General features: G+C 40.3%; 1 protein-coding gene across 3 annotated transcripts; it reads left to right on the plus strand.

Moving 5' to 3' along the window:
- The first annotated feature begins 13 nt into the window (after window positions 1-13).
- On the plus strand, window positions 14-12014 carry ANKRA2 (ankyrin repeat family A member 2). 3 transcript variants are annotated; one of them, XM_046000923.1, is made up of 10 exons: window positions 14-316; window positions 573-685; window positions 3251-3643; window positions 4316-4474; window positions 6683-6748; window positions 8859-8956; window positions 9447-9572; window positions 9875-9941; window positions 10412-10492; window positions 11506-12014. In XM_046000923.1, exons 3-10 carry the CDS (start codon window positions 3355-3357, stop codon window positions 11559-11561), a joined length of 942 nt encoding a protein of 313 aa, XP_045856879.1. In that variant the 5' UTR covers window positions 14-316; window positions 573-685; window positions 3251-3354; the 3' UTR covers window positions 11562-12014. The 3 variants fall into 3 exon arrangements, with proteins under 3 accessions (XP_045856879.1, XP_045856878.1, XP_045856880.1); XM_046000922.1 differs by lacking the exon at window positions 573-685; XM_046000924.1 differs by lacking the exons at window positions 14-316; window positions 573-685 and adding an exon at window positions 376-529.
- The last annotated feature ends 13756 nt before the right edge of the window (window positions 12015-25770 follow it).

A 25770-nucleotide genomic window follows, 5' to 3' on the forward strand; every position in this document is an offset into this window, starting at 1 on the left:
GGCGGGGCGGTGGGAGAGGAGAAGTGTTGCGAGGGCCAGATGGGTGTTGCCCTAGTGACCCAGAAGGGTCTACTGAAGTGACCCAGTGTCTGTAGTATTCGGGCAGTAAAGACCGAGCAGCAGCGTTTTTTAGAAAAAAAACAAAAACAAAAACTGGAAGGCCTTTCGGCTGCAGTGACGCGGAACGTTTTTTTGGCCAGAAACCGAAAGAAGAAATCGGAAGTGACGTCGCGGTCAAAACAAGCCGGGGTTTGGGGGCCTGCTGTGAATCTGTGGCTGCAGATGGAAAGGCCCGACTCGCTGTCGGCTGTCGAAGGTAGTCGCGAGGCCCTGCGCTCCCTCCCAGTCGGCCTCTCGCCCCTGTCCCCCTGACTCTCCCGCCGTGGGTGAACCAGAGTTTCCTCCCGCGGCCCTTGAGCTGTGCTGGGATTTTTCGGGCAGAGTTGGGTGGCGACCGAGCGGACTTCCCTTCCTACAAGTGTCCCCTCCAGCGAGCTTCTGTCCTGAGACGCTGGGACACCTGTCGCCTGTGAGGCATCATTCATTTTCACAGCACCTTCCTTTCCTTGTAGGACAATTTCAGGATTAGGAAGAACCGGGGGGCTCCTGTTACTGGGATCCACTGCGGACTAGCACAGTCGCCCAGCGTGTCTCTCCCTTCATCCCTGGGCTCTGACGGATCGAGGTGATCCTAGACCATACCTCTTTTTCTCTCCGCCTCCTCTTCTTGATCATGTTTCCCCTCTCCTTCTCCTAGTCTTCAAAGTCTTAGCTTAACCAGTCAATTTGGCTCTTCTCCTATAGAGCCGTGGCAAGATAGCGTTCTGTTTTCACTTCCTCCTTTCCCAGGTTCTCCGCTCAAAGGCCGGTAGTTCCATTCCGTCTATAAACCCTGATTTATGACATGGAAGATGTTTAGAGCTAGAAAGTGTATTAGAGATGTCTGTTTCAACCACCTACATTGGTAGATTAATAAAATGGGTTTCGGAGAACGTATGTGATTTTTCTTGCCAGGGTTGCACAGCTAGTTATTAGTGACGTTGAACATGCAAAGCCGAATCTAATTAGCAAGCCTTTGTTGAGCATCTTGCAAGGTCATTTCAGGATAGAAAAGAATATAAAACGATGTTCGTATTCAAATCGGAAAACACTTCTGGAACACCTGGTAGGATCAGGCTCTGCTTGTGTGCAAAGATTAGTAAAAGTGTTCTCCATCCTAGAGAAGTTTTCAGTGTCTTTGGAGTAAGATGAAACTTTCAAGAGAATGATAAATACTAAAAATAGAAATAAATGCAGTGTGCTAAGAGAGCTCAGGGGATTGCATCTAGGCCAGCTCTGGGTAGGAGTCTGTGGGAGATGCTTCTTCCCTCAGGAAGCATAGTTCACATCTTGCATATACATTTTTAAAGCCCTCTTCATTGCACTTCCATCCCTCTTTGAATCACAGCTTATTTCTGTTCTGGTTTCCTTCTTTCCTTTTGCTAAAGTATATTGACTTTGTTACCTGTTACTTTCTTACTATTATTATTATTATTGTTACTACTACTACTACTATTTGTTATTTCTGCACCTCTTGTCCCTTGGAATTTTGGATTAGTTTAGTGCTGCTTCTTATTTTAGTGGTCAAGGTGCTCCATCCAAAGAGCTGCATAGGTCCTTCATAATGTATAACATCCATTTTTCTTTTCTCTACAGTTAACTACCAGTTATATACCAGTTAATAACAGTTAACTACCCTCACTACTCCAAGGAGTGCCAGTGATTACTAAAAACTCATTATAAAACAGCAGTAAATGATTCTATAACAGTGTGCTTACAATCTATGCTTTGAGAGTTTGCAATTATTGAATTCATGTCTTCATTATCTGTATTTGAAAAAAATCATTTCTTATTTATACTTAATTCTTATTTCTTAATACTTACTATAAACATTGAGGTCTAAAAATTATAGTTTGATCCTAATGTCCTAGAGATAATAAAATACAGGAAGCCAATTTATAATCTATGATTTCTATAGTAACAGTTTTCATAAAAACCTATTTTAAGTTACTAACATTTGAACTTCACAAAAACTGATAAATAAGTATATCTTCAATTTATCCAAGAATCACAAGTGTTCTAGATACTAATAGACATGGGTACAACATGAGTTCTATCTTAAATTCAAACTCAGAGCCATTTATAAGTATAGCATGTTAAAAGGTGAACTACAGGTAAGAGTTTAAAGTTTGCACATCAAAGTGTTTTACATGAAAGTTTCTCACATTAAAATGTTTTAGCCATTTCAATTTATGAAATGAAGTCTTGGCACCTTAACATTAGAAGGTGATTTAAAGAATCTAGCAATCAGTGAAAGGATCACTGACTTCATCTATGAAAACAAGAAATGTCAAATTTTTGAGAAAAAAAGCTATTAGGAATTTTTTACAATGTTCTGTCCCAACAGGAACTAGCTTCTTTCCATCTTGATGAAGTGCCTCCAAGTCCTCTGTGGGCTTCTGCAGTAGCAGGAATTTGGGGTAGTTCTGGAGGCTGGGATGTCTAAGATCAAGGTGGCAGCATGGTTGTGTGCTGGTGAGGGCACTCTTCCTGGTTCACAGCTGCCATCTGCTTGTTCCGTTCTAACCTGGTGAAAGGGCATGAAAGTTTCTTTTCTTTTCTTTTCTTTTTTTAAAGATTTTATTTATTTATTTGACAGACAGATCACAAGTAGGCAGAGAGGCAGGCAGAGAGAGAGGAAGGGAAGCAGGCTCCCTGCTGAGCAGAAAGCCCGATGCGGGGCTCCATCCCAGGACCCTGGGATCATGACCTGAGCCGAAGGCAGAGGCCTTAACCCACTGAGCCACCCAGGCGCCCCGAAAGGTTCTTTTCATTGTTACCTTGATCTTCTGTTCATTTGGCAATGTTCAAGAATAGGAAAGGGGAGAAAGAGTAAAATTGTTGAAACCTAGTGATAAAAGTGAGAATGTTACTGTATTTCATTTAGTCTTTACCAAGATCCCATGAGGTTAATGATGACACCTCCATTTTACAGGTGAGATTGAGGCTTAGAGAGTTTCAGTAATGCACAGGTGCACATAGCTAGTAAGTGACGAAGCTTATATTCATACCCAGGTGTCTGCCTCTGAACATTGTATGCTTACTATTAGCATACTACTACTGCTATGTGTAGCTGCTTATAAGAGCACGCTTTGCTTATTTTGTGTACTTTAGCTAAGTTGATACGATATTTTTAATTTTTTTCTTTCAGATTTTTCAATAGCTGAATTCCAAGAACACAGTGGATACCACTCCTATAAAACAAAGAGGAAATCATGAAGAAATGTTTTAATTATTGAAACTGCCGTTGAAATCATGGCTACATCAGCAAATCTGGATATTGGAGCCCAGCTGATAGTGGAAGAGTGCCCCAACAGTTACAGTCTAACTGGCATGCCAGACATTAAAATAGAACATCAGCTGGACTCAAATGCAGAAGAAGGATCCGCTCAGGGTGTTGCCATGGGAATGAAATTCATATTACCTAACCGATTTGATATGAACGTGTGTTCTCGATTTGTGAAGTCCTTAAATGAAGAGGATAGTAAAAATATTCAAGATCAGGTTAACTCTGACCTGGAAGTGGCATCTGTCCTATTTAAAGGTTGAAAGTTATGGTATAAATATCTGCATTTGTTTTTATTTTGTTTTTTGGTTTTTTTTTTTCCTTTCTTAATCATGAGATTGTGAGTTTGGAAGTCATACTTTAATATGATTTGGAAGTCATACTTTAATATGATTTTCTAGAATCTCACCAAAACCAAAACTAAATAATTTCATGTTATTTGATCTCTATAAGTATATGTTGATTTTTTAAAGTTTTTCTTGCTTGACCTTTGTTTATTTACAAATTCAAGTTTCTTATTGTACTTTTTAAAATGACAGGAGAAAAAAATTATTCGTGCCTTTTAAGAAATGAATTACCTTAACTATTCCCTATTCCATGAATATTTGATTGGCATCACCTTCCCATAGTTTAATGCATTGATGTTTTCTTCATATTGTAGACTTACTTTACAACAATCTATTGAATAAAAAACTAATCTCAGAATAAAATCATTCAAGATTAATACAGATTTTTTCTGAAACTTCCACTGTGATAATGCAGAATTTTTACAGCAAAGAATAATATCACTTGAGAAACAGTTGAAGATCTACCTCATGTATTTCTTTTTTTTTTCATGTATTTCTTTTTTAGTGTAAACATTGACATAGAATTTTGAAATGCTTTGTCATTAAAATATTACTTTAATGTGTTTAAATTTATTTTACTTAGCTGAATGCAATATCCATACATCTCCTTCTCCGGGAATTCAAGTAAGACATGTCTACACTCCCTCTACAACAAAGCACTTCTCACCAATTAAACAGTCAACTACTTTGACCAACAAACACAGAGGAAATGAGGTCTCAACCACACCTCTATTAGCAAATTGTAAGTATATCCCAGTAATGTATTAAAATATCCTTATTACTAACATAATGCTTTCAAGAGTTTGGCTTTGAAACATTTTCTTTAAATGCGTATTTTATTTTGGAAAGCATAAGTGATGTCTTGATAGTTCTAGTAATTTAAAATTTTTTCACAATATTACCACATAATCAAATATTTCCTGTTTTATATTTGTTAAGAACAAATACGGATTTTTTTTTTTAAAGATTTTTTATTTATTTATTTGACAGAGAGAGAGATCACAAGTAGGCAGAGAGGCAGGCAGAGAGAGAGGAGGAAGCAGGCTCCCTGCGGAGCAGAGAGCCCGATGCGGGGCTTGATCCCAGGACCCCGAGATCATGACCTGAGCCAAAGGCAGCGGCCTAATCCACTGAGCCACCCAGGCGCCCCAACAAATACGGATTTTTTAAAAAAGATTTTATTTATTTATTTTAGAGAGAGAGCACACACAAGTAGGGGGAGCAGGAAAGGGAGAAGCAGACTGTCTGCTGAATAGGGAGCCCAATGTGGGACTCGATCCAGGACCCCAGAATATGACCTGAGCTGAAGACAGATGCTTAATGGACTGAGCCACCCAGTCACCCCAAGAACAAATACAGATTTTAATACAACTTTATATAGGTTTATATAAATACAGGTTTATATTTGTTTATACACATACTGATTTTATACAAGTTTTCATTATTTTTTTTTTTTTTTAAGAGAGAGAGTTGGGGAGGGGAGGCAGGGAGAGAGGGAGAGAGAGAATCTTATAAGCAGGCTCCATGCCCAGCACAGAGCTGTCACCAGGCTCTTTCTCAGGACCCTGAGATCATGACCTGAGCGGAAATCAAAAGCTGGACACTTAACGACTGAGCCACCCAGGCGCCCCTGCAGGTTTTCATTCTTTTTTTTTTTTTAAGATTTTATTTATTTGACAGAGAAAGAGATCACAAGTAGGTGGGGGGGGGGGGGGAGGGGGCGGGGAGCAGACTCCCTGCTGAGCAGAGAGCCTGATGCAGGACTTGATCCCAGGACCCTGGGATCACGACCTGAGCCGAAGGCAGAGGCTTAACCCACTGAACCACCCAGGCGCCCTCAGGTTTTCATTCTTAAAACCTTTATAGTCTTACTATAACAATTTGTCATTCCGAACTTTGTCCACACTAAGACATTGTGAGTGTTTTTCTGTTCTTGGAGTGCAGGGAGTGCACAATTAATCATTTATTCAAGGTCACGCAGCTAATTAGCCACAACTAAATCTGAATTCAAGAATTTTTTTTAAAGATTTTATTTATTTATTTCACAGACAGAGATCACAAGTCAGACAGAGATTACAAGTAGGCAGAGAGGTAGGCAGAGAGAGAGGAGGAAGCAGGCTCCCTGCCGATCAGAGAGCCCGATACAGGGCTCAATCCCAGGACTCCGGGATCATGACCTGAGCCGAAGGCAGAGGCTTTAACCCACTGAGCCACCCAGATGCCCCTGAATTCAAGTATTTACTCTTGAAGTCATTTTTTCATTTACTACCTCACTCCAAAGTTAAGAAAAACCCATGGAGTCTTGAAATAATGATATTTGGGATTTCAGAGGACTTACTCAATAAAAAGACAGAAGGTATGCCTTTGTGTGTTTTAGACCCAATATCCTTACAAGTTTGGATATTGAGTTAGCATTTTAAAAATTAAATACCTAAGCCTTCTCTTTGATTGATGGGATCATTAGCAGTTTGCATTGCTAATAGTTGATCATAACAGTTTGTGTATTCATTGATAACATTACTTTGCAGATATCAGAATTGCCTTAAACATATATCAGTTCTCAGGTACAGAATAGTTACTTGTAATGTTAGGATATGTATATATATATATATATATATTTTTAAGATTTTATTTATTTATTTGACGGAGATCTCAAGTAGGCAGGCAGAGAGAGAGAGAGGAGAAAGCAGGCTCCCCACTGAGCAGAGAGCCCAGTGTGGGGCTCAATCCCAGGACCCTGGAATCATGACCCGAACCGAAGGCAGAGGCTTTAACCCACTGAGCCACCCAGGCACCCCTTTAGGATATATTTTAAGTTAAAAATTTTTTAAACAATAAAATGAAAGGTTTTTTTTTTTAGAAAAGAGAATTGCTGCACAAATATGAATGACATGACAAAAGCGTACTCTCTAGGCAGAAAAACATGAAGCTTTTTGTGGTATCTTTTCAGCTTTATCTGTTCATCAGTTGGCTGCTCAGGGAGAGATGCTCTACCTAGCTACTCGGATTGAACAAGGTAATAGCCTGTTTTTTTTAACTGTGCTTAAAACATATTTAATTGGATTTATTAGATTTTCATTGTTTTATTTTAATATAGTAAAGTATAAAGACAAAAAACAATAATTGCATAATCTCACCAGGCACATAACTCCATAGGTAGTAAAAAAAAATAAAGTACTACAAAGTACAAAAGTTACAGCCTCCCTTACCACCTTTTCCCCAGAAGTAAACATTATAAATTTCTTATGTTTTCAAGAAACTGTTTTGTTTTATTTTTTTTTAAAGATTTTATTTATTTATTTGACAGACAGAGATCACAAGTAGGCAGAGAGGCAGGCGGCGGGGGGAGGTGGGAAGCAGGCTTCCTGCTGAGCAGAGAGACCGATGTGGATCTCAATCCCAGGACCCTGAGATCATGACCTGAGCCAAAGGCAGAGGCTTAACCTACTGAGCCACCCAGGCACCCCGCCAGGAAACTCCTTTAGAAAACATTCCTGTTTATTTTTAGGGTTATGTGTGAAAACATGCATTTACTTTTTGGTGTGTACATAAGAGGGAAAATATTATCACACTGCATTGCACTTTTTTTCACTTAATTGGAGATCTTTCCATATGAGCACATAAAGATTTATTTCTTTTTATTTCTTCCTCTTTTTTTTTTAAGGATTTTCTTTATTTATTTTGAAAGAAAGAGAGCATAAGCAGAGGGGAGGGTCAGAGGGAGGAGAACCAGACTCCCTGCTAAGCGGGGGCCACCCCCCACCAGACAGGACTCGATCCCAGGACCCTGGGATTATGACTTGAGCCAAAGGCAGATGCTTAACCAACTGAGTCACCCAGCTGCCCCCTATTTCATTCTTTTTTTTTTAAGATTTTTTTAATTTATTTGACAGACAGAGATCACAAGTAGGCAGAGAGGCAGGTAGAGAGAGAGGGGGAAGCAGGCTCCCCACTGAGCAGAAAGCCCGATGCGGGGCTCGATCCCAGGACCCTGAGATCATGACCTGAGCCGAAGGGAGAGGCTTTTACCCACTGAGCCACCCAAGCGCCCCTATTTCATTCTTTTTAATAGGTCCATAGTTTTGCACTGTATTGCTGCATACATACATACTGTATTTTTATTTTTTAACTAATCTCTTTGGTGATGGTTGATTTCAGTTTCTCGGTGTTCAATAACATTCCTGTTGGCATTCTTTTTATGTGTAGTATAATTTCCTACAAGTTTATTTGCTGGGTCAAAAGGTATATGGATTTTTCGCTCTTACATATATTGCCAGGTATTTGTCCTGTCCTCACTCCAGAGTTAGAGTTTGTATTTCCCCATAACCTCAGTGACACAAAGTATTATCAGATTTTAATCTTTGCTAATCTCATGGGTGAAAAATGGTATCTCACACTGGTTTTGTTTAGTTTTTTTTTTAAGATTTTATTTATTTATTTGAGAGAGAGTGAGAGAGAGCATGAGCGAGGAAGGTCGGAGGGAGAAGCAGACTCCCCGTGGAGCTGGGAGCCCGATGCAGGACTCGATCCCGAGACTCCGGGATCATGACCTGAGCTGAAGGCAGTCGTCCAATCAACTGAGCCACCCAGGCGTCCCTTGTTTAGATTTTTTGAATTAGGGTCTAGGCTAATTCTTTTAGCCTTTTAGATTTTTTTAAATTAGGCTCTTTTGTATGTGAACTGCCTGATATATATTGATTTGTAGGACCTCATCTAAATTTTAAAAATTCACTTTTTGTTATTTTTGTTGCATATATTTTTTTAACCAGTCATTTTCCTTTGATTCTCATGTTTTCAACAGAAGTTTAACATTCTGTAGTAGTAAATTTATTTTTTTCCTTGTTAACTTCTGAGTTTTATATCCTTCTTCGAAAGGCTGTTCTACTTCAAGATTATAAATAATGGAGGAACACCTTTGCTTATTAGTTAATTAACTTAGCTAATTAAACACGTGGAAGAAGAAAAAGTTAATGGTACAAACTCACATAATAGGACAGCAAATAAGTCAGCAGGAAGTGAACCTCATTGAGTAGTATAATCCACCTTTTAGAATGCCAGTATTTTCATAATGATATTAATAGATGGTTGTTAAATTAGATTACAAAAATTGTTTTTCTTTTAAATAGAAAATGTTATCAATCACACAGATGAAGAAGGATTTACTCCTTTGATGTGGGCTGCAGCACACGGGCAAATAGCTGTGGTAGAGTTTCTACTTCAAAATGTAAGGAAACTGCCTCGGAAAATGTATACATATAGTTACTTAAGTCTTGAGTAAAGATTTTGTATCTCTAGCCAACTAGATGTAATGGTAGAGGATCCAAAAAAGTTTTGCACGCTTTTCGTATTCTTGTGAAACGTGGATCTAGTTGGGCAGATAAGACTAATCATACATGAAACAGCAAGAGAGGATCTCATGCCTGGCTCCCTCAGACTGCAGTGTGAACAAAAGAATGATCAGCCTTGTAGGAGAAGCTTCATGGGGGAGATGTAACTTAACTCCAGAGTGGAAGGATAGTTAGCCTCAAGATAGAGGGAGGAAGGAAGGCCTCCAGACAACCGTGATAATAAGGACATCCGTGAGTAGAAGTTTGCATTATTAAGTGAAGAACATTACTTGGCCTAAGTACTGAACTGTAATTCTTATTGACAGAAATAACAATATTCTTATTTAAATGAATTGAAAAGTGTTTTATCTCTCCTTGCCACTCCAGGGTGCTGATCCCCAGCTTTTAGGAAAAGGTCGAGAAAGTGCACTCTCATTGGCCTGTAGTAAAGGCTACACAGATATTGTCAAAATGCTGCTTGATTGTGGAGTTGATGTAAATGAATATGATTGGGTGAGTCTATAGTACTGATTTTTAAAATACTGTAATAAATCCTAGGAATTATTTAGTTTGGAGAGACATAAAAAATTTTACTAGACATTTGGAAAAATAGCTAATTAAACATGTAGAAGAAAAAATTAATGGTATGAACTGTTATTCTGATTTAAATATTCTTCACAAAATATGAAAACTGCAAAAAAAAATTGTCTTAAACGACTTTTACATACCCAGTTTTTAGTAAAACATCTCACAGCAACATTAAATTATTCCACTCTTGCTCACCTTGAAAAACTAAATCACCTTTTCCTTTGCAGAATGGAGGGACACCTTTGCTTTATGCTGTACATGGAAATCATGTTAAATGTGTAAAAATGCTCTTAGGTAAGCCAATGAAAGTGATATTTAGAAGATACCATGTGAGGACTTTAATTTTTAACAAGCTGGCTGTCCTGGTGTCACTCAAGAGAATGACTAACTATTATTAAATATTGTTAACCCTGCTGAAGCACCTTCGGCCACAGAGCTGCACATGGGAGAAGCAGCTCTGTCCTGCAGCACACCTGTGCGTGGAACATTTGTCCCTGTTGCTTCCTCTTGAGGATCATGTCTGAATCCATCGTTGTTTTCCTGTCCACAGTGTCTTTGGGCATAAGTTTTGTCTAAGGTTGTTGATGAGTTTCATCTGTTAGCGAGGACCCCTGTTTGTTTGAGGCATGCTCCCTCTGACCCGCCCAAGCGAATTCTGTGCACTCTTTGCTGAGGCTCTGTCCTGCCGTTTGCACTGAGCCAGTCACAGACAAACATACCTACATTTTCGTTTTATTTATGCAGATTTTTCTGTTTTGGTACAGAAAATGGAGCTGACCCAACCATTGAAACTGACTCTGGATATAATTCTATGGATTTAGCTGTAGCCTTGGGCTATAGAAGTGGTAAGTATTTTAGAAGTCAGGTTTTATTTATTTTTTTTAAAGATTTTATTTATTTGACAGAGATCACAAGTAGGCAGAGAGGCAGGCAGAGAGAGAGGAAGAAGCAGGCTCCCCACTGAGCAGAGAGCCCGATGCGGGGCTCCATCCCAGGACCCTGGGATCATGACCCAAGCTGAAGGCAGAGGCTTTAACCCACTGAGCCACCCAGGCGCCCCTCAGGTTTTATTTTAATTGGTAAAACTCTGCAAACAGTACAGACTAGTGGACTAAACTGTTTTCATCATTTGTAGTCATAAATATGGCATGTTATCCTAACTCCTGACAATAACTTTTAACTGTGGGCAAAATCAACAAATTCTTGCAAAGTCTGGAAATGAGTTTGTTACTATTAATTGACACCAACCCAAATAATTCATTGCAAGAGTACACACCTATTTATAGACAAGAGTTGTTTAACATTTTTGTAGCAAATTACTTACAAAATGCTTTATAGTTGCCCTTTCTCTGTTCCTTAGAACACACCTTGTATGAGAACAGAATCCAGGAACTTGGACGATCACTAAGTCAGTGACAGGCTAAGTTTTAAGTGCACTAAGTAGTGTATTGCAATCTTACCATCCTCAGAAAATGGGTATATCCTCAGAATAGGAGTATATCCTATATCCTCCTCAGTATACTGAGGAGTATATCCCCAGAATAGGAGGAATAACTTTGTATTATTTTACTTTTTAGCATTTTTTAAAGATTTTATTTATTTATTTGACAGAGAGGTGTAGGCAGAGAGGCAGGCAGAGAGGGAGAAGCAGGTTCCCTGCTGAGCAGGGAGCCCAATGTGGGGCTTGATCCCAGGATCCTGGGATCATGACCTGAGCCGAAGGCAGAGCCACTGAGCCACCAAGGTGCCCTGAAATAACTTTTATTTTAAGGAGAAGTTGATGTTAAGTTGAATTTGACAGTTCTCTGTAAAATTTTATCATCAACGTGCTGTGGTCTTGATAACCTGTCTGTTCCAGTTCAACAGGTCATTGAGTCACATTTACTGAAGCTGCTTCAGAATATTAAGGAATAGACATAGTCATCAGGAAGTGTTGTCTGCCCTTCCATTTACTTTTCAGCTCTTTTAAATGATAGTTTTGTTTACTTACAAATTTTTACCTCAGTTGCAAAATTTACTGGTTTTAGTAAAGTTTTAATATTCCTCTGAATAATTCACTGGTTTAAATAAAATTAATGTTGATGCTTTTTTATAAATGTGTTTTACTGCATATTTAAAATTATAAATTAATGTTTTGTGGCATGTAAATTTTTATGGTACAGATAGTTATCTGTCTTTGTATCAAGTGCTGTACTTTAACATTTTCAAAAATTATTCTACCGTGTTGATCTTCACTGTTGTATTAACTCATTGACTACACACAGGTTTGCTATAAATCTAAAGGAAAAAAATTTGTTTTTGTTAAATTTAAAAATGCACAGTGTGACTGTTTACAAAATGATGTTATAAATAAATAAAGTACTTTTTCTGTTAGTTTGCATGGTAGTTTTTTTTTTTAATTTTTTTTTTATTAACATAATGTATTATTAGCCCCAGGGGTACAGGTCTGTGAGTCACCAAATTTACACACTTCACAGCACTCACCATAGCACATACCTTCCCCAATGTCCATAATCTATCCACCCTCTCCCTACCCCGCCACCCCCGGCAACTCTCAGTTTGTTCTGTGAGATTAAGAGTCTCTTATGGTTTGTCTCCCTCCCGATCCCATGTTGTTTCATTTATTCCTTTCCTACCCCCCAAACCTCCCACGTTGCCTCTCAACTCCCCATATCAGGGAGATCATATGATAATTGTCTTTCTCCAATTGACTTATTTCACTCAGCATAATACCCTCTAGTTCCATCCATGCCATCGCAAATGGCAAGATTTCATTTCTTTTGATGGCTGCATAGTATTCCATTATATATACATACCACATCTTCTTTATCCATTCATCTGTTGATGGACATCTAGGTTCTTTCCATAGTTTGGCTATTGTGGACATTGCTGCTATAAACAATAGGGGTGCAAGTGCCCCTTCAGATCACTACATTTGTATCTGTAGGGTAAAAGGGTTGTGTGTTGTTTTTTTTTTATTTTAGTTGATTAAAATTGATTACTTTGGGATTTTTAGTTTAACCTTCTGTCTTGCCAGGACACTGCATTAGATCAAACAATATAATTAAAATAAATCAAATGTAAGTCAATCAACAAAGACTTAATTGTCACTTTTGGAAATATATTTAGAATATTTTTCTCTTGTAAATAAGTTTTTCAGGAGGAAACATTAGTCCTTCAATAAAAGTCAGATGTTCTTTAATTCCACTAAAGGAGCACTATAAACTTGTGCTACGCCAAAATGTAGAAAAGAGCCATGGGCTGGAATTTTGCTTGCCCAATGAGTGTGAGACTAGTATTAAATTATTTCATCTGGAAAATAGATGTTACCTTGGTTATGATACATGGTTTGTAAACCATATAAATTTCATCTATTTGAAGCAAAAGGGAATTATGGAAAGACACAGAATGGAGAGGAAAGCTAAAAGAAGCAGGCAATACAAAGGAAGAAAACTAGGCCAGGGATCTCAATCAGGAAATCAGGGTCAATTGTTTTGGATGCTGTTTTGGTAATGTTTAGCTTAAAACCCCCTTGTTTATCATTGCGCTCAAGATTCAAGTTTCTAGGAGTGAGAAATCAAGGATGGGATATAAATATACTGCTACATTGGAGTTGGGGGGAGAATGGGAATGACTGGTTAACAATCCACCATCACCCCCCAACTTCCTGCAACACAAGAGGCAAAGGCTGCCAGAAAGAAAACCGCAGAGAAAGGAGAGAAAAATGATGGCTGTTCATTCCAAAGGCCATCTAAATAATATGTGAAAACAGCACTAGTGTTTCACCCATTGTCAGGCATAGATTTTAAATTGATTTTCCAGCACTTCTGATTGACTTATCTAAAACATTAACCCTTCCATTTGGTTCCTTTTCTTGTTAGTGGTACATACCCACGAAGTGTTAGTTCCTGTTCTTAGTATAAGGTAAAACCCAAGGATCTATTTGGGCACATCAATGTGTGTGATGCTTACAAGCGCTCTCCACAGCTGAAGAGCTGATCAAAGGACTTACGCTGGAATGGAATCTAAAATAATCACCTAACTCCTACTCTGATTTTTATTTTTATTTTTATTTTTTATTTTTAAAGATTTTATTTATTTATTTGACAGAGAGATCACAAGTAGGCAGAGAGGCAGGCAGAGAGAGAGAGAGGAGGAAGCAGGCTCCCTGCTGAGCAGAGAGCCCGATGCGGGACTCGATCCCAGGACCCTGAGATCATGACCTGAGCCGAAGGCAGAGGCTTAAACCACTGAGCCACCCAGGCGCCCCCTACTCTGATTTTTAGATCAACAGATCTGAGAATATCTTAGAGAAAACTCCCCTTTCCAATTCTGTCATCTTTTAGCCTCAGGGACCCTGATAACAAACGCCAGAAAAGTCCCTTAAGAAATAGACACTAATACAAGTTAATTAGAACAACAGGAATGATCCTTAAGAAGCAGTTGTAAATTCCTTTCTTAAAAATCAAATGCCTTTGGGGTGCCTGGGTGACTTTTTCAGTAAAGTGTCCAACTGTTGGTTTTGGTTCGGGTCATGATCTCATCAGGGTCCTGAGATCCAGCCCTGCATAGGGCCACCCTGCTGAGCACGGATTGGCTTGAAATTCTCTCCTCCCTCTTCCTGTGCCCCTTCTCCTGCTTGTTCACACCGTGTGTGTACTGTCTCTCAAGCAAATACAATCTTTTTTTAAAAATCAAATACCTTTTAGGGAGTGTTTACTGACTGCACAATATTTATTCATGACTTGTGTACCAGACACTGTGCTTGATATGAGGACAAAATACTGAGTGAAAAGACACAGTCTTGCCATCAAAAGAACTCACTGCCTCATGTTAGGGCTCATTACCACCACAGTGTGAAGGACATTGATAATTTTTGAAAGGCTAAAAACCATTATTCACATGTACATATAAAGTGAACATTTGTCAAAGATTTTCTTCAACTCAATTTCTCATAAGGGAACAAGTAAGACATTAAAATTAATTCCAAGAACTAGGTATTTGAGGCAATGCAAGTATATAAGATTGCTGAGTTAGATACCAATCTGGTTAATGCCAATAAGCCTACAGACCATAACCTTTGAGACTATCTTTTCTCCCGGACAGAAATGATGTGCATCTCCAGATAGAAATCTATCAGATAACCTGTTATGTAACAGATTACTTCATTAAGTCTGGCACCTTAAACTAACAGAAACAGTGAGTTGAACTGAGTAGTTAAAGGTTCTCAAACTTTTCGTGTATATCGGAATCATGTGGAGGACTGACTAACATACAGACTTATGGGTCCCCTCCCCAGTGTTTCTGATTCAGTTAATCTGGGGTGGGACCCAAGAACTGTAATTTCTAACAAGTTTCCAAGTGATGCTGCTGGTCCAGGGACCTCATTTTGAGAATCACTAACCCAGATTATCCCTGGGCAGACTCCTACCCAGCATGAGGGGAGCTGTGCCACCCTTATTTCTTTATTTTCCGAGCTTTCAGATAATTATGAATATTACTCAGCCATAAAAAAGAATGAAATCACATAGATGGAACTAGAGAGTATTATAAGTGAAGTAAGTCAGAGAAAGACAAATACCATATGATTTCACTCAACTGTGGAATTTAAGAAGCAAGACAAGCAAGCATAGGGGGAAAAAAGAGAGAGGCAAACCAGGAAACAGACTCTTAACTATGAGAATAAACTGATGGTTCCCAGAGGGGAGGCCGGTAGGGGGATGGGTGAAATAGGTGATGGGGATTAAGGAGTTCAGTTACTGTGATGAGCACTGGGTGTTGTATGTGTTGTACATCTTAAGCTGATATTATACGGTATGCTAACTCTACTAGAATTTAAGTAAAACTTTAAAATAAATAAATAAATATTCAAAGAATATTCTTGATCACAAAGAGTTGGTCTTACTAGATTGACCTGCTTATTTATATATATATACAACAATTTTTAAAAAGATTTTATTTATTTATTTGACAGACAGAGATCACAAGTAGGCAGAGAGGCAGGCAGAGAGAGAGGAAGGGAAGCAGGCTCCCCGCTGAGCAGAGAGCCTGACGCGGGGCTTGATTCCAGGACCCTGAGATCATGACCTGAGCCGAAGGCAGAGGCTTAACCCACTCAGCCCCCCAGGGGTCCCAGAGCATGTAATTCTTAATTGATTTGACACTGCAAAGACAAACAGATCAAAAAAACAAAACAGAACAACAACAACAAAAAAACCACTAATAAATTGGATTACGTGTTATCTCTCACCAACAGACTCCTCATTATACATCTAACAAAGATCACCACATAGACCATAAAAGCAAATCCCCGATCACTCCTGCTGCCGCCACTAGGAACGGACTTACGGGGGGTGTATAAACCAGAAATAAAAACAAACACATAATGTTTCAGTAAAACGGGGAAAAAAGAACTAGAAAGTCAGAAAAGTTAAAGTTCTGTTGCCACCCAGGACTCACCTCAGAACCCAAGAAAGATGCGCAGGCAAATCCGTATCTTTGTCTGCATTGGGTTATTCCCCTCAAACACCTCAATGGATGACCTTCCAAACTGATTAATATCTAATTTCCGGAAGACTGTATGACCCTCTCACAGAAATAAAATAAACCCGTGACAGTTGCTTCAACATATCTTTTCCCATCCTTTTACTGTCAATCTAGCTGCATCTTTGTATTTCAAGTCTGTTTCTCAGGTGCCTGGGTGGCTCAGTGGGTTAAGTGTCTGATTCTTGATTTTGGTTCAGGAGCAAAACAAAGTCAATTACGCAAGCTCCTATCCCAGTGAGCTCCTGCCTCAGAGGTCGCTCAGCTGCCCCAGGAACAGGTTGGCAGTTTGTGGTGAAGAGCCCACTGGAGCCAGAGTTTGGCCTTTCTGCGTTCTTCAGAGAATGAACCACTCTCTGTGCTGTTCTAGATTCTTTTTTCTTTTTTAAAGGTTTTATTTATTTATTTGAAAGAGAGAGAGCAAGACAGGGTGAGGAGGGGCAGAGGGAGAGGGAGAAGCAGGGTCCCCACTGAGCAGGGAGCCCAATGTGGGACTTGATCCCAGGACCCTGAGATCATGACCTGAGCCGAAGGCAGCGGCTTAACCCACTGAGCCACCCAAGCACTCCCATACTTCTTTCTTAAAAATAACAGCCTTAGAACTCCCTCTTTTTCTCTTTTGTGCATACAGGTAAGTAAATAGATAACTAGTTGATTCATGTTGAAGTGTTCCAATTTCTTTGAAAAGTTGATTAGTCATTTGGATTCTGGCTTTTGGCTTTATGGTAATTTTTTCAGAGCGTGTATATTTTATTTTTGTGTAGTTAAGTTCACCAGTACTTTTGTGTTCCCAAAACAATGTCTCAAATCATCTCCCCCCCCCCTTTTTTTTTAAAGATTTGATTTACTGGGATGCCTGGGTGGCTCAGTGGGTTAAGCCGCTGCCTTCAGCTCAGGTCATGATCTCAGGGTCCTGGAATCCAGCCTCACATTGGGCTATCTGCTCGGCGGGGAGCCTGCTTCCCCCCTCTCTGCCTGCCTCCCTGCCTACTTGTGATCTCTTGTCTGTCAAATAAATAAATAAAATCTTAAAAAAAAAGATTTGATTTACTTATTTGGGAGAGAGAGAGAGCACATGAGCAGGGGAAGGGCAGAGGGAGAAGGAGAAGTAGGCTCCCCTCTGAGCAGGGAGCCCAACTCCAAGTGGGGCTCAATCCCAGGACTCTGAGATCATGACCTGACCCAAAGGCAGCTACTTAACTGACTGAGCCCCAGGTGCCCCTCAAATTGCCCCCCTTAGAGAAGCAGAAAAGCTCAGGTGCTTTCTTTCCTCGCCTCCATTTTCCAACCTTCCTCCTCCTAGCCTCCCTGACAGGTAGAATGCAAGTATGGGATGGAGATTTAACCAAGCAGATGCTCCCAACACAGATTTTTGACTGGGTAGCTACTGACCCAAAGCACTAAGAGCAGTGATGTCCATAAGAGTGAGAGCACCGACCCCAACAATATCCAGGTTCTGGGGGCAGCGATTGCTGCGTGAAATATGACAGCCATGTCATCACTGGCAAGATATTGAGTGTGACCCTGCAGTTGTCTGGTCTCCCTTGTCCCTGGCTTTCCTCCAGCCACCTGCTTACGACTTCCTGGTATTTTTGTGAACCAGCAGCTTTCAGCTGATTCCTTCTCTGTTTAACCAGAGTGGGTTTCTGGTGCTAAGATGTTGATAGTTACAATAAATAAGGAGAATAGCTGGGGTGCCTGGGTGGCTCGGTGGGTTAAAGCCTCTGCCTTCAGCTCAGGTCATGATCCCAGGGTCCTGGGATCAAGCCCTGGATAGGCTCTCTGCTCAGCAGGGAGCCTGTTTCCTCCTCTCTCTCTGCCTGCCTCTTTGCCTACTTGTGGTCTCTGCCTACTTGTGGTCTCTGTCTGTCAAATAAATAAATAAAACCTTTAAAAAAAAATAAGGAGAATAGCCCTCTCCCACACACTGTGTCCCACCTTACCACCCTCTCTCCTGTCCTCCCTTCCCCTCTCTTCTCTCCTCCCCTTCCACGTCCTTTCTCCTCTTCCCCTTCACTAACCCCTCCTTGCCTCCCCTCCCCCCACCTTCTCCTCTCTTCCCTTCTCTCCTCCCTTCCCTTTCCTCTCCCCTCCTGTTTCCCTCCTGGGCTCAGCTAGGATTCCAGATTCCAGAAGACCAGCCCTGGGGCTGTTATCAGAGACATTCACCACACTCTCTCACTGTCCCTCACTGCTCAACCTCTTCCATAAACCTTCCCTGAGAAGAGCCTCCACCCAACACAATATACACGCTTCTATAAACAGACCCCTGGGGCCACCATTCTAATAATTCATCCATCCTATTCAGACAAGTCCTACTGCCAGTCTAGGACACAACTTGTGCCTAGCTTAGAACCCCCTAACCCTGGGGCACCTGGGTGGCTCAGTTGATTAAGAGCCTGACTCTTGATTTCGGCTCAGATCATGATCTCAGTGTGGAAACTGTTTAAGATTCTCTCTCTCTCTGTCTCTCTCTGTTCCTTCCTACAGTGCATGCGTGCTCGCTCTCTCTTTCAAAAATAAATAAAGAAAGAAGATGCTCAACATAAATAATTTTCTATCTACATTTTCCAAAAGAAAAGAGAGAGGGAGAAAGAGAGACATTGATTGGCTATCAGGACTAAATTATGTACTGATATAAGAATTTTTTTTCTCAATAGGTTGATGGTGGCCACAAGCACAGTGTGCCCTGCATAGCTGTCACGGACTTGTGCAATAGTGATACTCCGTCTCACCACTGGGGTATCAACTAGGATTTCATAAATCAAATAATATTTTAAAGGACCAAAGTTGTTATTTGAGGGCCAACTATGGAAAATTTATGCAAAATGTAGAATTAGCGTCTAATTTTCTTTTATATGAATATACCTGTTTCAACAATTCTAAAGTGCACTTTTTTCTCATATTTTAAAAATTTTTATTTTTTATTAACATATAATGTTAATCTTCCTGTTCTCATTTGAACCTCTCTCTAATCACCAAGCTTCTCTGAAAGCACGACGCAGTCGATGTGTCATACAATAACTGACCACCAGGTGGCAGTCATGATGTAGTATAATGGGAGCTCTTCCATTAACCCCTTCACATAGGATCCAGAAATTGTCAACCTCAAAAGCACCTTAAATTTGATGAAATACACAAGACCTTGTTTTAAACAAAACATAACTACAACAAGAGTTGATCTTAAATGGGGGATCAGATATAATACCAGGAACTAGGTTATATTTTAATTCTAGCTTTAGGATTCACTGACAGCAAAGTCTTGAGACAAAAGACACCAACCTCAACTGCATAAAGGCAGAAGACTCTCTCCCTCTTTCCTTCCCTCCCTCCCTCTCTCTCTCTCTCTACCCATGACCTGGGTCTATGACTCCAGGTGTGCCTGGTACCCTCCAGGACTCGTGAGTAATAAACCTTGTGATTGATTGATTGGTTGATTTTGGAAGTGCCCTGGTGTTTGTTGTTGAGGTACAATTTGCAGTCATAAAAGGAGCCCCAGGGCAGGTCCAGCTACAGCATTGGTTGGGGAAAGGTCTGCGAAGATTTGTCATGGGCAGGCATTCCTAGCTGATAGTATCACTATCAATTGACTGAGACTAACAGAAAACAACTATGTTATAATAGCTCATGCCATTATTTTATATGTGTGACCTTTTAGTTTGTGGCATAGATAGAAACTTACAATAATACATTTTGCACTGGAGGATAATCAATTTCTTCTTTCTACTCCAGCCTTCTGTCCATCTGTCCTCACTGCATATTTTATAAGCATACCATCAGTATGATTCAAATATCCCTAAAGAGACAGCCAATCTTCAAAGAGGTTAATAAGACATGACCTATTGCATGAAAAGGCGGGGTGGGGGGTTGCAGCTCAAAAACAACCAAAATGTCAACATGGTTTGAAAGAACCCATTAACAATACAGATCAAAGATGCTACACTTGATTAACAAAACAATGAAGGCAATTAGAAAATTTTTAATTGGGGCGCCTGGGTGGCTCAGTGGCTAAAGCCTCTGCCTTCCAGCTCAGGTCATGATCCCAGGGTCCTGGGATCGAGCCCCACATCGGGCTCTCTGCTCCGTGGGGAGCCTGCTTCCTCCTCTCTCTCTGCCTGCCTCTCTGCCTAGTTGTGATTTCTCTCTGTCAAATAAATAAAATATTTTAAAAAAATTTTTAATAAAACGCTCTGGTGTTGAAAGCTTATCTTTGATGAGTTGGAAAAGCAAAGAAAATAATCCTGAACCATTTCCCTGTTTAGAAAGATTTTGTTTACCCTTCTTTGCTAGAGTTGGGGCCAACAACTCTGATGGTTTGGATTAGCTCTTAATATTTCTAGCCATCGGGGTATTCAAATCACTGGTGCATTTTTGGCAACAAACGGTCTCTCCGCAGACAACAGCAACAAAGGAACAAATGAAGCTTCTCCGCACAAAAGTCAAAAGACCTCTCTCCTTTTACCACTTTGACCAGCAGATTTTAGTCTGAAATAGGCAAAGGGAAGTAGTAAACCTAGGACACCAACACACCAAGGGGATCTGTGTAATACCCTTCGGTCTTCCTCAGTTTTCAGGCTTTCCAAGTGCTCAGCTGTCCACTAAGTTTTCTAGGCTCAGAGTCAACCTTTCGGTTAGGCATCTCAGTCACAGTAAAAAAAAAAAAAAAAAAAAAAAAGGAGGTGGGGGTGCCTGGGTGGCTCAGTCGTTAGGCGTCTGCCTTCAGCTCAGGTCATGATCCTAGGATCCTGGGATCGAGCCCCACATCGGCTCCCTGCTCAGCTGGAAGCCTGCTTCTCCCTCTCACGCTACACTTGCTAGTGTTCCCTCTCTTGCTATCTCTCTCTCTGTCAAGTACATAAATACAATCTTCAAAACAAAAAACAAAACAAAACAAAACAAAAAACAGAACTATAGTACTGAACCTGGGGCCTTGCAGCAAGACCAGGGGGAGAGGCAAAGTTAGTGGTTAAGAGGCTCGTGCAGTGTTTATGGCTTGTCAGCGATGAAAAGAGTCTTTTTATCTGGAAAATTATTTTAGTCTTGAAACAAAGCTTGTGTGTTCATTTATTCATTCTCTTTGTTATTTCATTCATTCTACAAACTGCTGTCTGTAAGAGTTATGCCACAGTGAAAGTAACCAGAATTTTCTAATCAGACGAACCTGAATTCAATGCCTGACTTTGACAGTGCTTTTCCTGAACCGCAGTTTCCTCACCTATAAAAGTTAAAATAATAATACTCTATTTGAGGGGTTTTCTAAGGATTTGAAATAATGCATATACAACTACTGGTGCATGATAATTTCTTAATAAATGAGAACTATAATTATTACTGTTACATTATTATTAATATTATCTCTATCAAGTAACACAAGCCCCCAGTTCAATCCCATATTTACCTAAGGATGGTTCTTCCTCTCAGCCAGCTTCTTTAGCCTGACAGGGAAAAATTCACATTCCTACTAGCTTTTTTTTTTTTAGATCTTATTTATTTATTTGACAGAGATCACAAGTAGGCAGAAAGGCAGACAGAGGTTGGAGGGGAAGCAGGCTCCCCACTGAGCAGGGAGCCTGATGTGGGGCTCAATCCCAGGATCCCGGGATCATAACCTGAGTCAAAGGCAGAGGTTTTAACCCACTGAGCCACCCAGCACCCCTCCTACTAGCTTTTTTAATTTTTTTTTTGTTTTTGGTTTTTTTTTTTTGACAGAGTGAGATCACAAGTAGGCAGAGAGGCAGGCAGAGAGAGAGAGGAGGAAGCAGGCTCCCTGCTGAGCAGAAAGCCCGATGCAGGACTCAATCCCAGGACCCTGAGATCATGACCCGAGCTGAAGGCAGAGGCTCAACCCACTGAGCCACCCAGGCGCCCCTCCTATTTTTATTTTTATTACGTCATTTCAACCATGGGAGATCTCACTCCCTGACAAAGACTTCTTCTTGACCAAACTTTAATCAGGCTCCTCTAAGCCATCTTCTTGACCTGACCTTGACTTAGGCTTTGGCTTACTGCCTTTGACCTTGGCCTGCTGAGTCCAGTCTTGGCACAAATCTACTAAGCCAGTCTGTCAACAATTCCTTACCCTTGGTGTGTGTTGGCCTGCTTTAGCAAGGGTTCCCCTATCCTTGATGGCTAATCAAGTTCCTCATAATAACTTTCCATTCACAGACCCCCTCACTCTGCTCATTGGCTATAAATCTTCCACTGTTTTGGCTATAGTTGGAACTGAGTTCACTCTCCCCTGCTGCAGTGGTCTCAAATGAAGTCTTCCTCAACATTTTAACAAGGGTCAGAATAATTTTTCTTTTATACACTTTATGTCCACATACCTATTTCTGACTGAATGGTATCGTTGGCCATAAAGACAGAAAATGGAACTTGGTCTCTCATAGAACTGGGATGTGTCACCTGGGAAACCCAAGATCCCCCTGAAGCCCAGCCACCGCTAATCTACACGCCACATTGGACAAACCATCCTCTGACATTGAACCACAGGGCTGCTACACGCAAAGCCTTGAAGGAAGTGTAGCTAGCTCCCTCCAGGCCAGACCTCCTCCCTTTCCAGACTCTTGGAAAATGATTGTAGACCCCAACACTCACTAGGTTACTCTTATTTTAATTTTTATAAAAATGGGATTTCAATCTGTAGAACCATGACACAATGTATAAACTCCGTGTTTATAGATGACTATGTAACTGAAGAAAAAATAGAAAGCAAGTACCATCAAGGTAATAAAATACAGATTTGCAAATGAATTTAATGTGATAGGTAAGTGGATGGTAGTAGTGCTTTGAATAATAAAAATGTCAATTTGGGGTTAATGGTAGAAAAAAGTTAGTTCAGTTTTTATGAGTTTCCGTATTGTGAGTTTGAAAGTATACCTCCTGGGAATGCCTGTTTGCATGCAAAACAGGAGTGTTACTAAGTCCCTTTGTTTGTAGTTCAGGAGAAACAAAACTTTCGCTTAATAAACACTCCGTAAGTGTGCAATGCAGATGTCCCTTGAAAACTCTTAAAGTTCTCTCTTCGTTTGAAGATACTAGTCTGCATTCAGTGGACAACTAACCCAATTATCACTGTACTCCAGAACAGAACCATTCTTCAGGGCATACTTCCTACTAATTGTTTTTAATTTAATAATTAAAAGATGATACTATCAAAGACTGAGATCTCAGTGCACAGCTACTGGAAATGTGGACATGGATATTATGGGGCAAGTTACTTTTTAGTCTGTCATGCCTGTATTTTGTGTATCCTGAGATGACTCAATACTCCCACCAGATTTCTGTGTTCAGGCTGCTGCAACAAATCTCAGGGATAGAGCATCCCATGAAGTCCACTGAATTTTTCTCAGTATAAACTCAAAGAGAGGCACAGACTGAAGGATAAAAAAACTAGGATTCTGGTGAAGGAATTCCAGTCCTTAGTTGTGGTCCTCCAGATAACTGAGAATATGATTGTTATGACTGTTACAGATTATCATCACAATGAAAACAAAAATTTAGATTTTTTTTTTTTTTTAAACAGGATGTCTTTGCAGATTCTTGGGAAACTGTCTGTGAACTCTGAGAAAGCTGAGATAAGAAGTTAAACTCTATTTGCTTTTTAAGACACATGTGTTAAGTCCAGCTCCGTCACTAACTAGCTTCCCATGGTTGGACAGGTGTTCACGTCTCTGGGCACGTGTTTCCTCAACTATGAAATAGTCCTGCAAATGCCATTTACCTCAACAACTTACTCTGAAGTGTACACGAAAGTGCTTAAATCATTCATCCTCATGCGGCTTACAAATGGGAAACACGGTCAGAGTGGCAGTGGCATGTGGTCCCAGATTTACTTCCAAATGCTTTAAAATGTCCCAGCCAGTCAGCCTGGGTAGCATGGGACAAGCATGAGTGGCTCCCAGTCCTTCTGGTCCCCTCTGTCAGCACCACTCCTGAGCAAGTTAGGGTGGTGGCCATCACTTAGTGGGCTGAAAGATCCTAAAAAGAATTAGGGCCTGTTCATTGCTCTCTGCTGCCCTCTTCAGTTTGGAAGTTGGTCTTGCAACAGACCGAGTCTCAGCCACAAATGAGGAAACTGGCGGGGTGAAAGGTCGTGGGTGCCCTAGCTCAGCATTCTAGCCCCTAGGCACCTCCGAATCCCACTGCCTGAGGCTTGTCCCGAGCCGCTGCAGGCCCTCAGGCCTCCAGGTCTTGTGCAAGCCCCTCTGTTCATCTCTCAGTCTGCACAATTCCGTCTCCTTTCCGCTTGGGTGTTTTGGCTTAGTTAAGATGCATTTTAGGGCCCAGAAACCCCATAAAGTTTCCTCATGTCTGCTGACCTGTGATGGAGTGATTTCCAGTTGCATATTAGCCACTGAGGTAATGAAGGCATGCTCTGTTGCTCTAATTCCATTTTAACGACAGGTGTATGTTAATTCTAATTCTATTTTAATAATTAGTTTTTGCATTAGCTTTTGAATACCTTTCAGGACTGTCACACTAAATAAGCAATGACTTCTTAAAAGTAGCTGCCTCTCTTGTTTGCCACTCACAGCCTCATTACCCTTTAGAGTAGAGAAATAATTTCCAAATGAACTACATAGGGTGCACAAGAGAATCCAGTGGGGTCAGAGAAAAAAAATATATTAGAACTTTTCTTTTTAGATATAGTATATTTAATTTCATCTTTCTTAAATTTCAGTTTTGGACAGCGTTTTACAATACATATAATGTATTAGTGGGCAAGTACAGGTATAGATTTGTAAATAAGTATTTACATATTGTGGGAGAATGCTAATTTTATTTCACTTATTTACTTTGTTATTGAAGGGATATACAGTCATAAAAGTTTGGAGACTCTATTCTAGAAGAGTATTTATCATCCTAGTCATCCTAGCTGTGTTTGACAGTCACCAAGGGAGCTTTTCACAAATTTTTATTTTGCCTCCAAACCATCCTGGACTCAGTGAGCCAGTCTTCAGGAATGAAGCATAAAATATATGAATTTTTAAAGAGTAGCCCCTAATGATTTTGATGTAAACCCTCCTGCTAAAAATCACATCGTTCTCTAGACTGAAAGCTCCCAAGGGCAAACTATACTGATTTATCTTTTTCATTTTTGTATCTACAGAGTCTAGCACACTGCCTGACAGAGGTGTTCCAGAATATTTGCTGACTGATAAACAAATGAACCACAATCCCAGAGACAGTCATGGATAGCTCCTCTAGCCCTTTTTTTCATCCTCAGTATATTTATATAATAGTTTTATGTTTTTGAGAACCCATCATATATAAAACTGAGTAGCTTTTTACATCAATTTTAAGTAAACAGGTACTTAATATTTACAGTGACTAAGTGTTTCAGCACTGTTCAGCATTTGGTATTTTCTTAAAGATGTTAATTATTTATTTGACAGAGAGACAGAGCAAGAGAGAGAACACAAACAGGGGGAGTGGGAGAGGCAGAGGGAGAAGCAGACTTTCTGCTGAGCAGGGAGCTCAATGTGGGGCTCTATACCAGGACCCTGGAATCATGATCTGAGGAAAAGGCAGATGCTTAATAACTGAGCCACCCAGGTGCCCCACATGTAGTATTTTC

This window comes from Meles meles, chromosome 3, assembly GCF_922984935.1.
Source record: "Meles meles chromosome 3, mMelMel3.1 paternal haplotype, whole genome shotgun sequence".
Lineage (NCBI taxonomy): Eukaryota > Metazoa > Chordata > Mammalia > Carnivora > Mustelidae > Meles > Meles meles.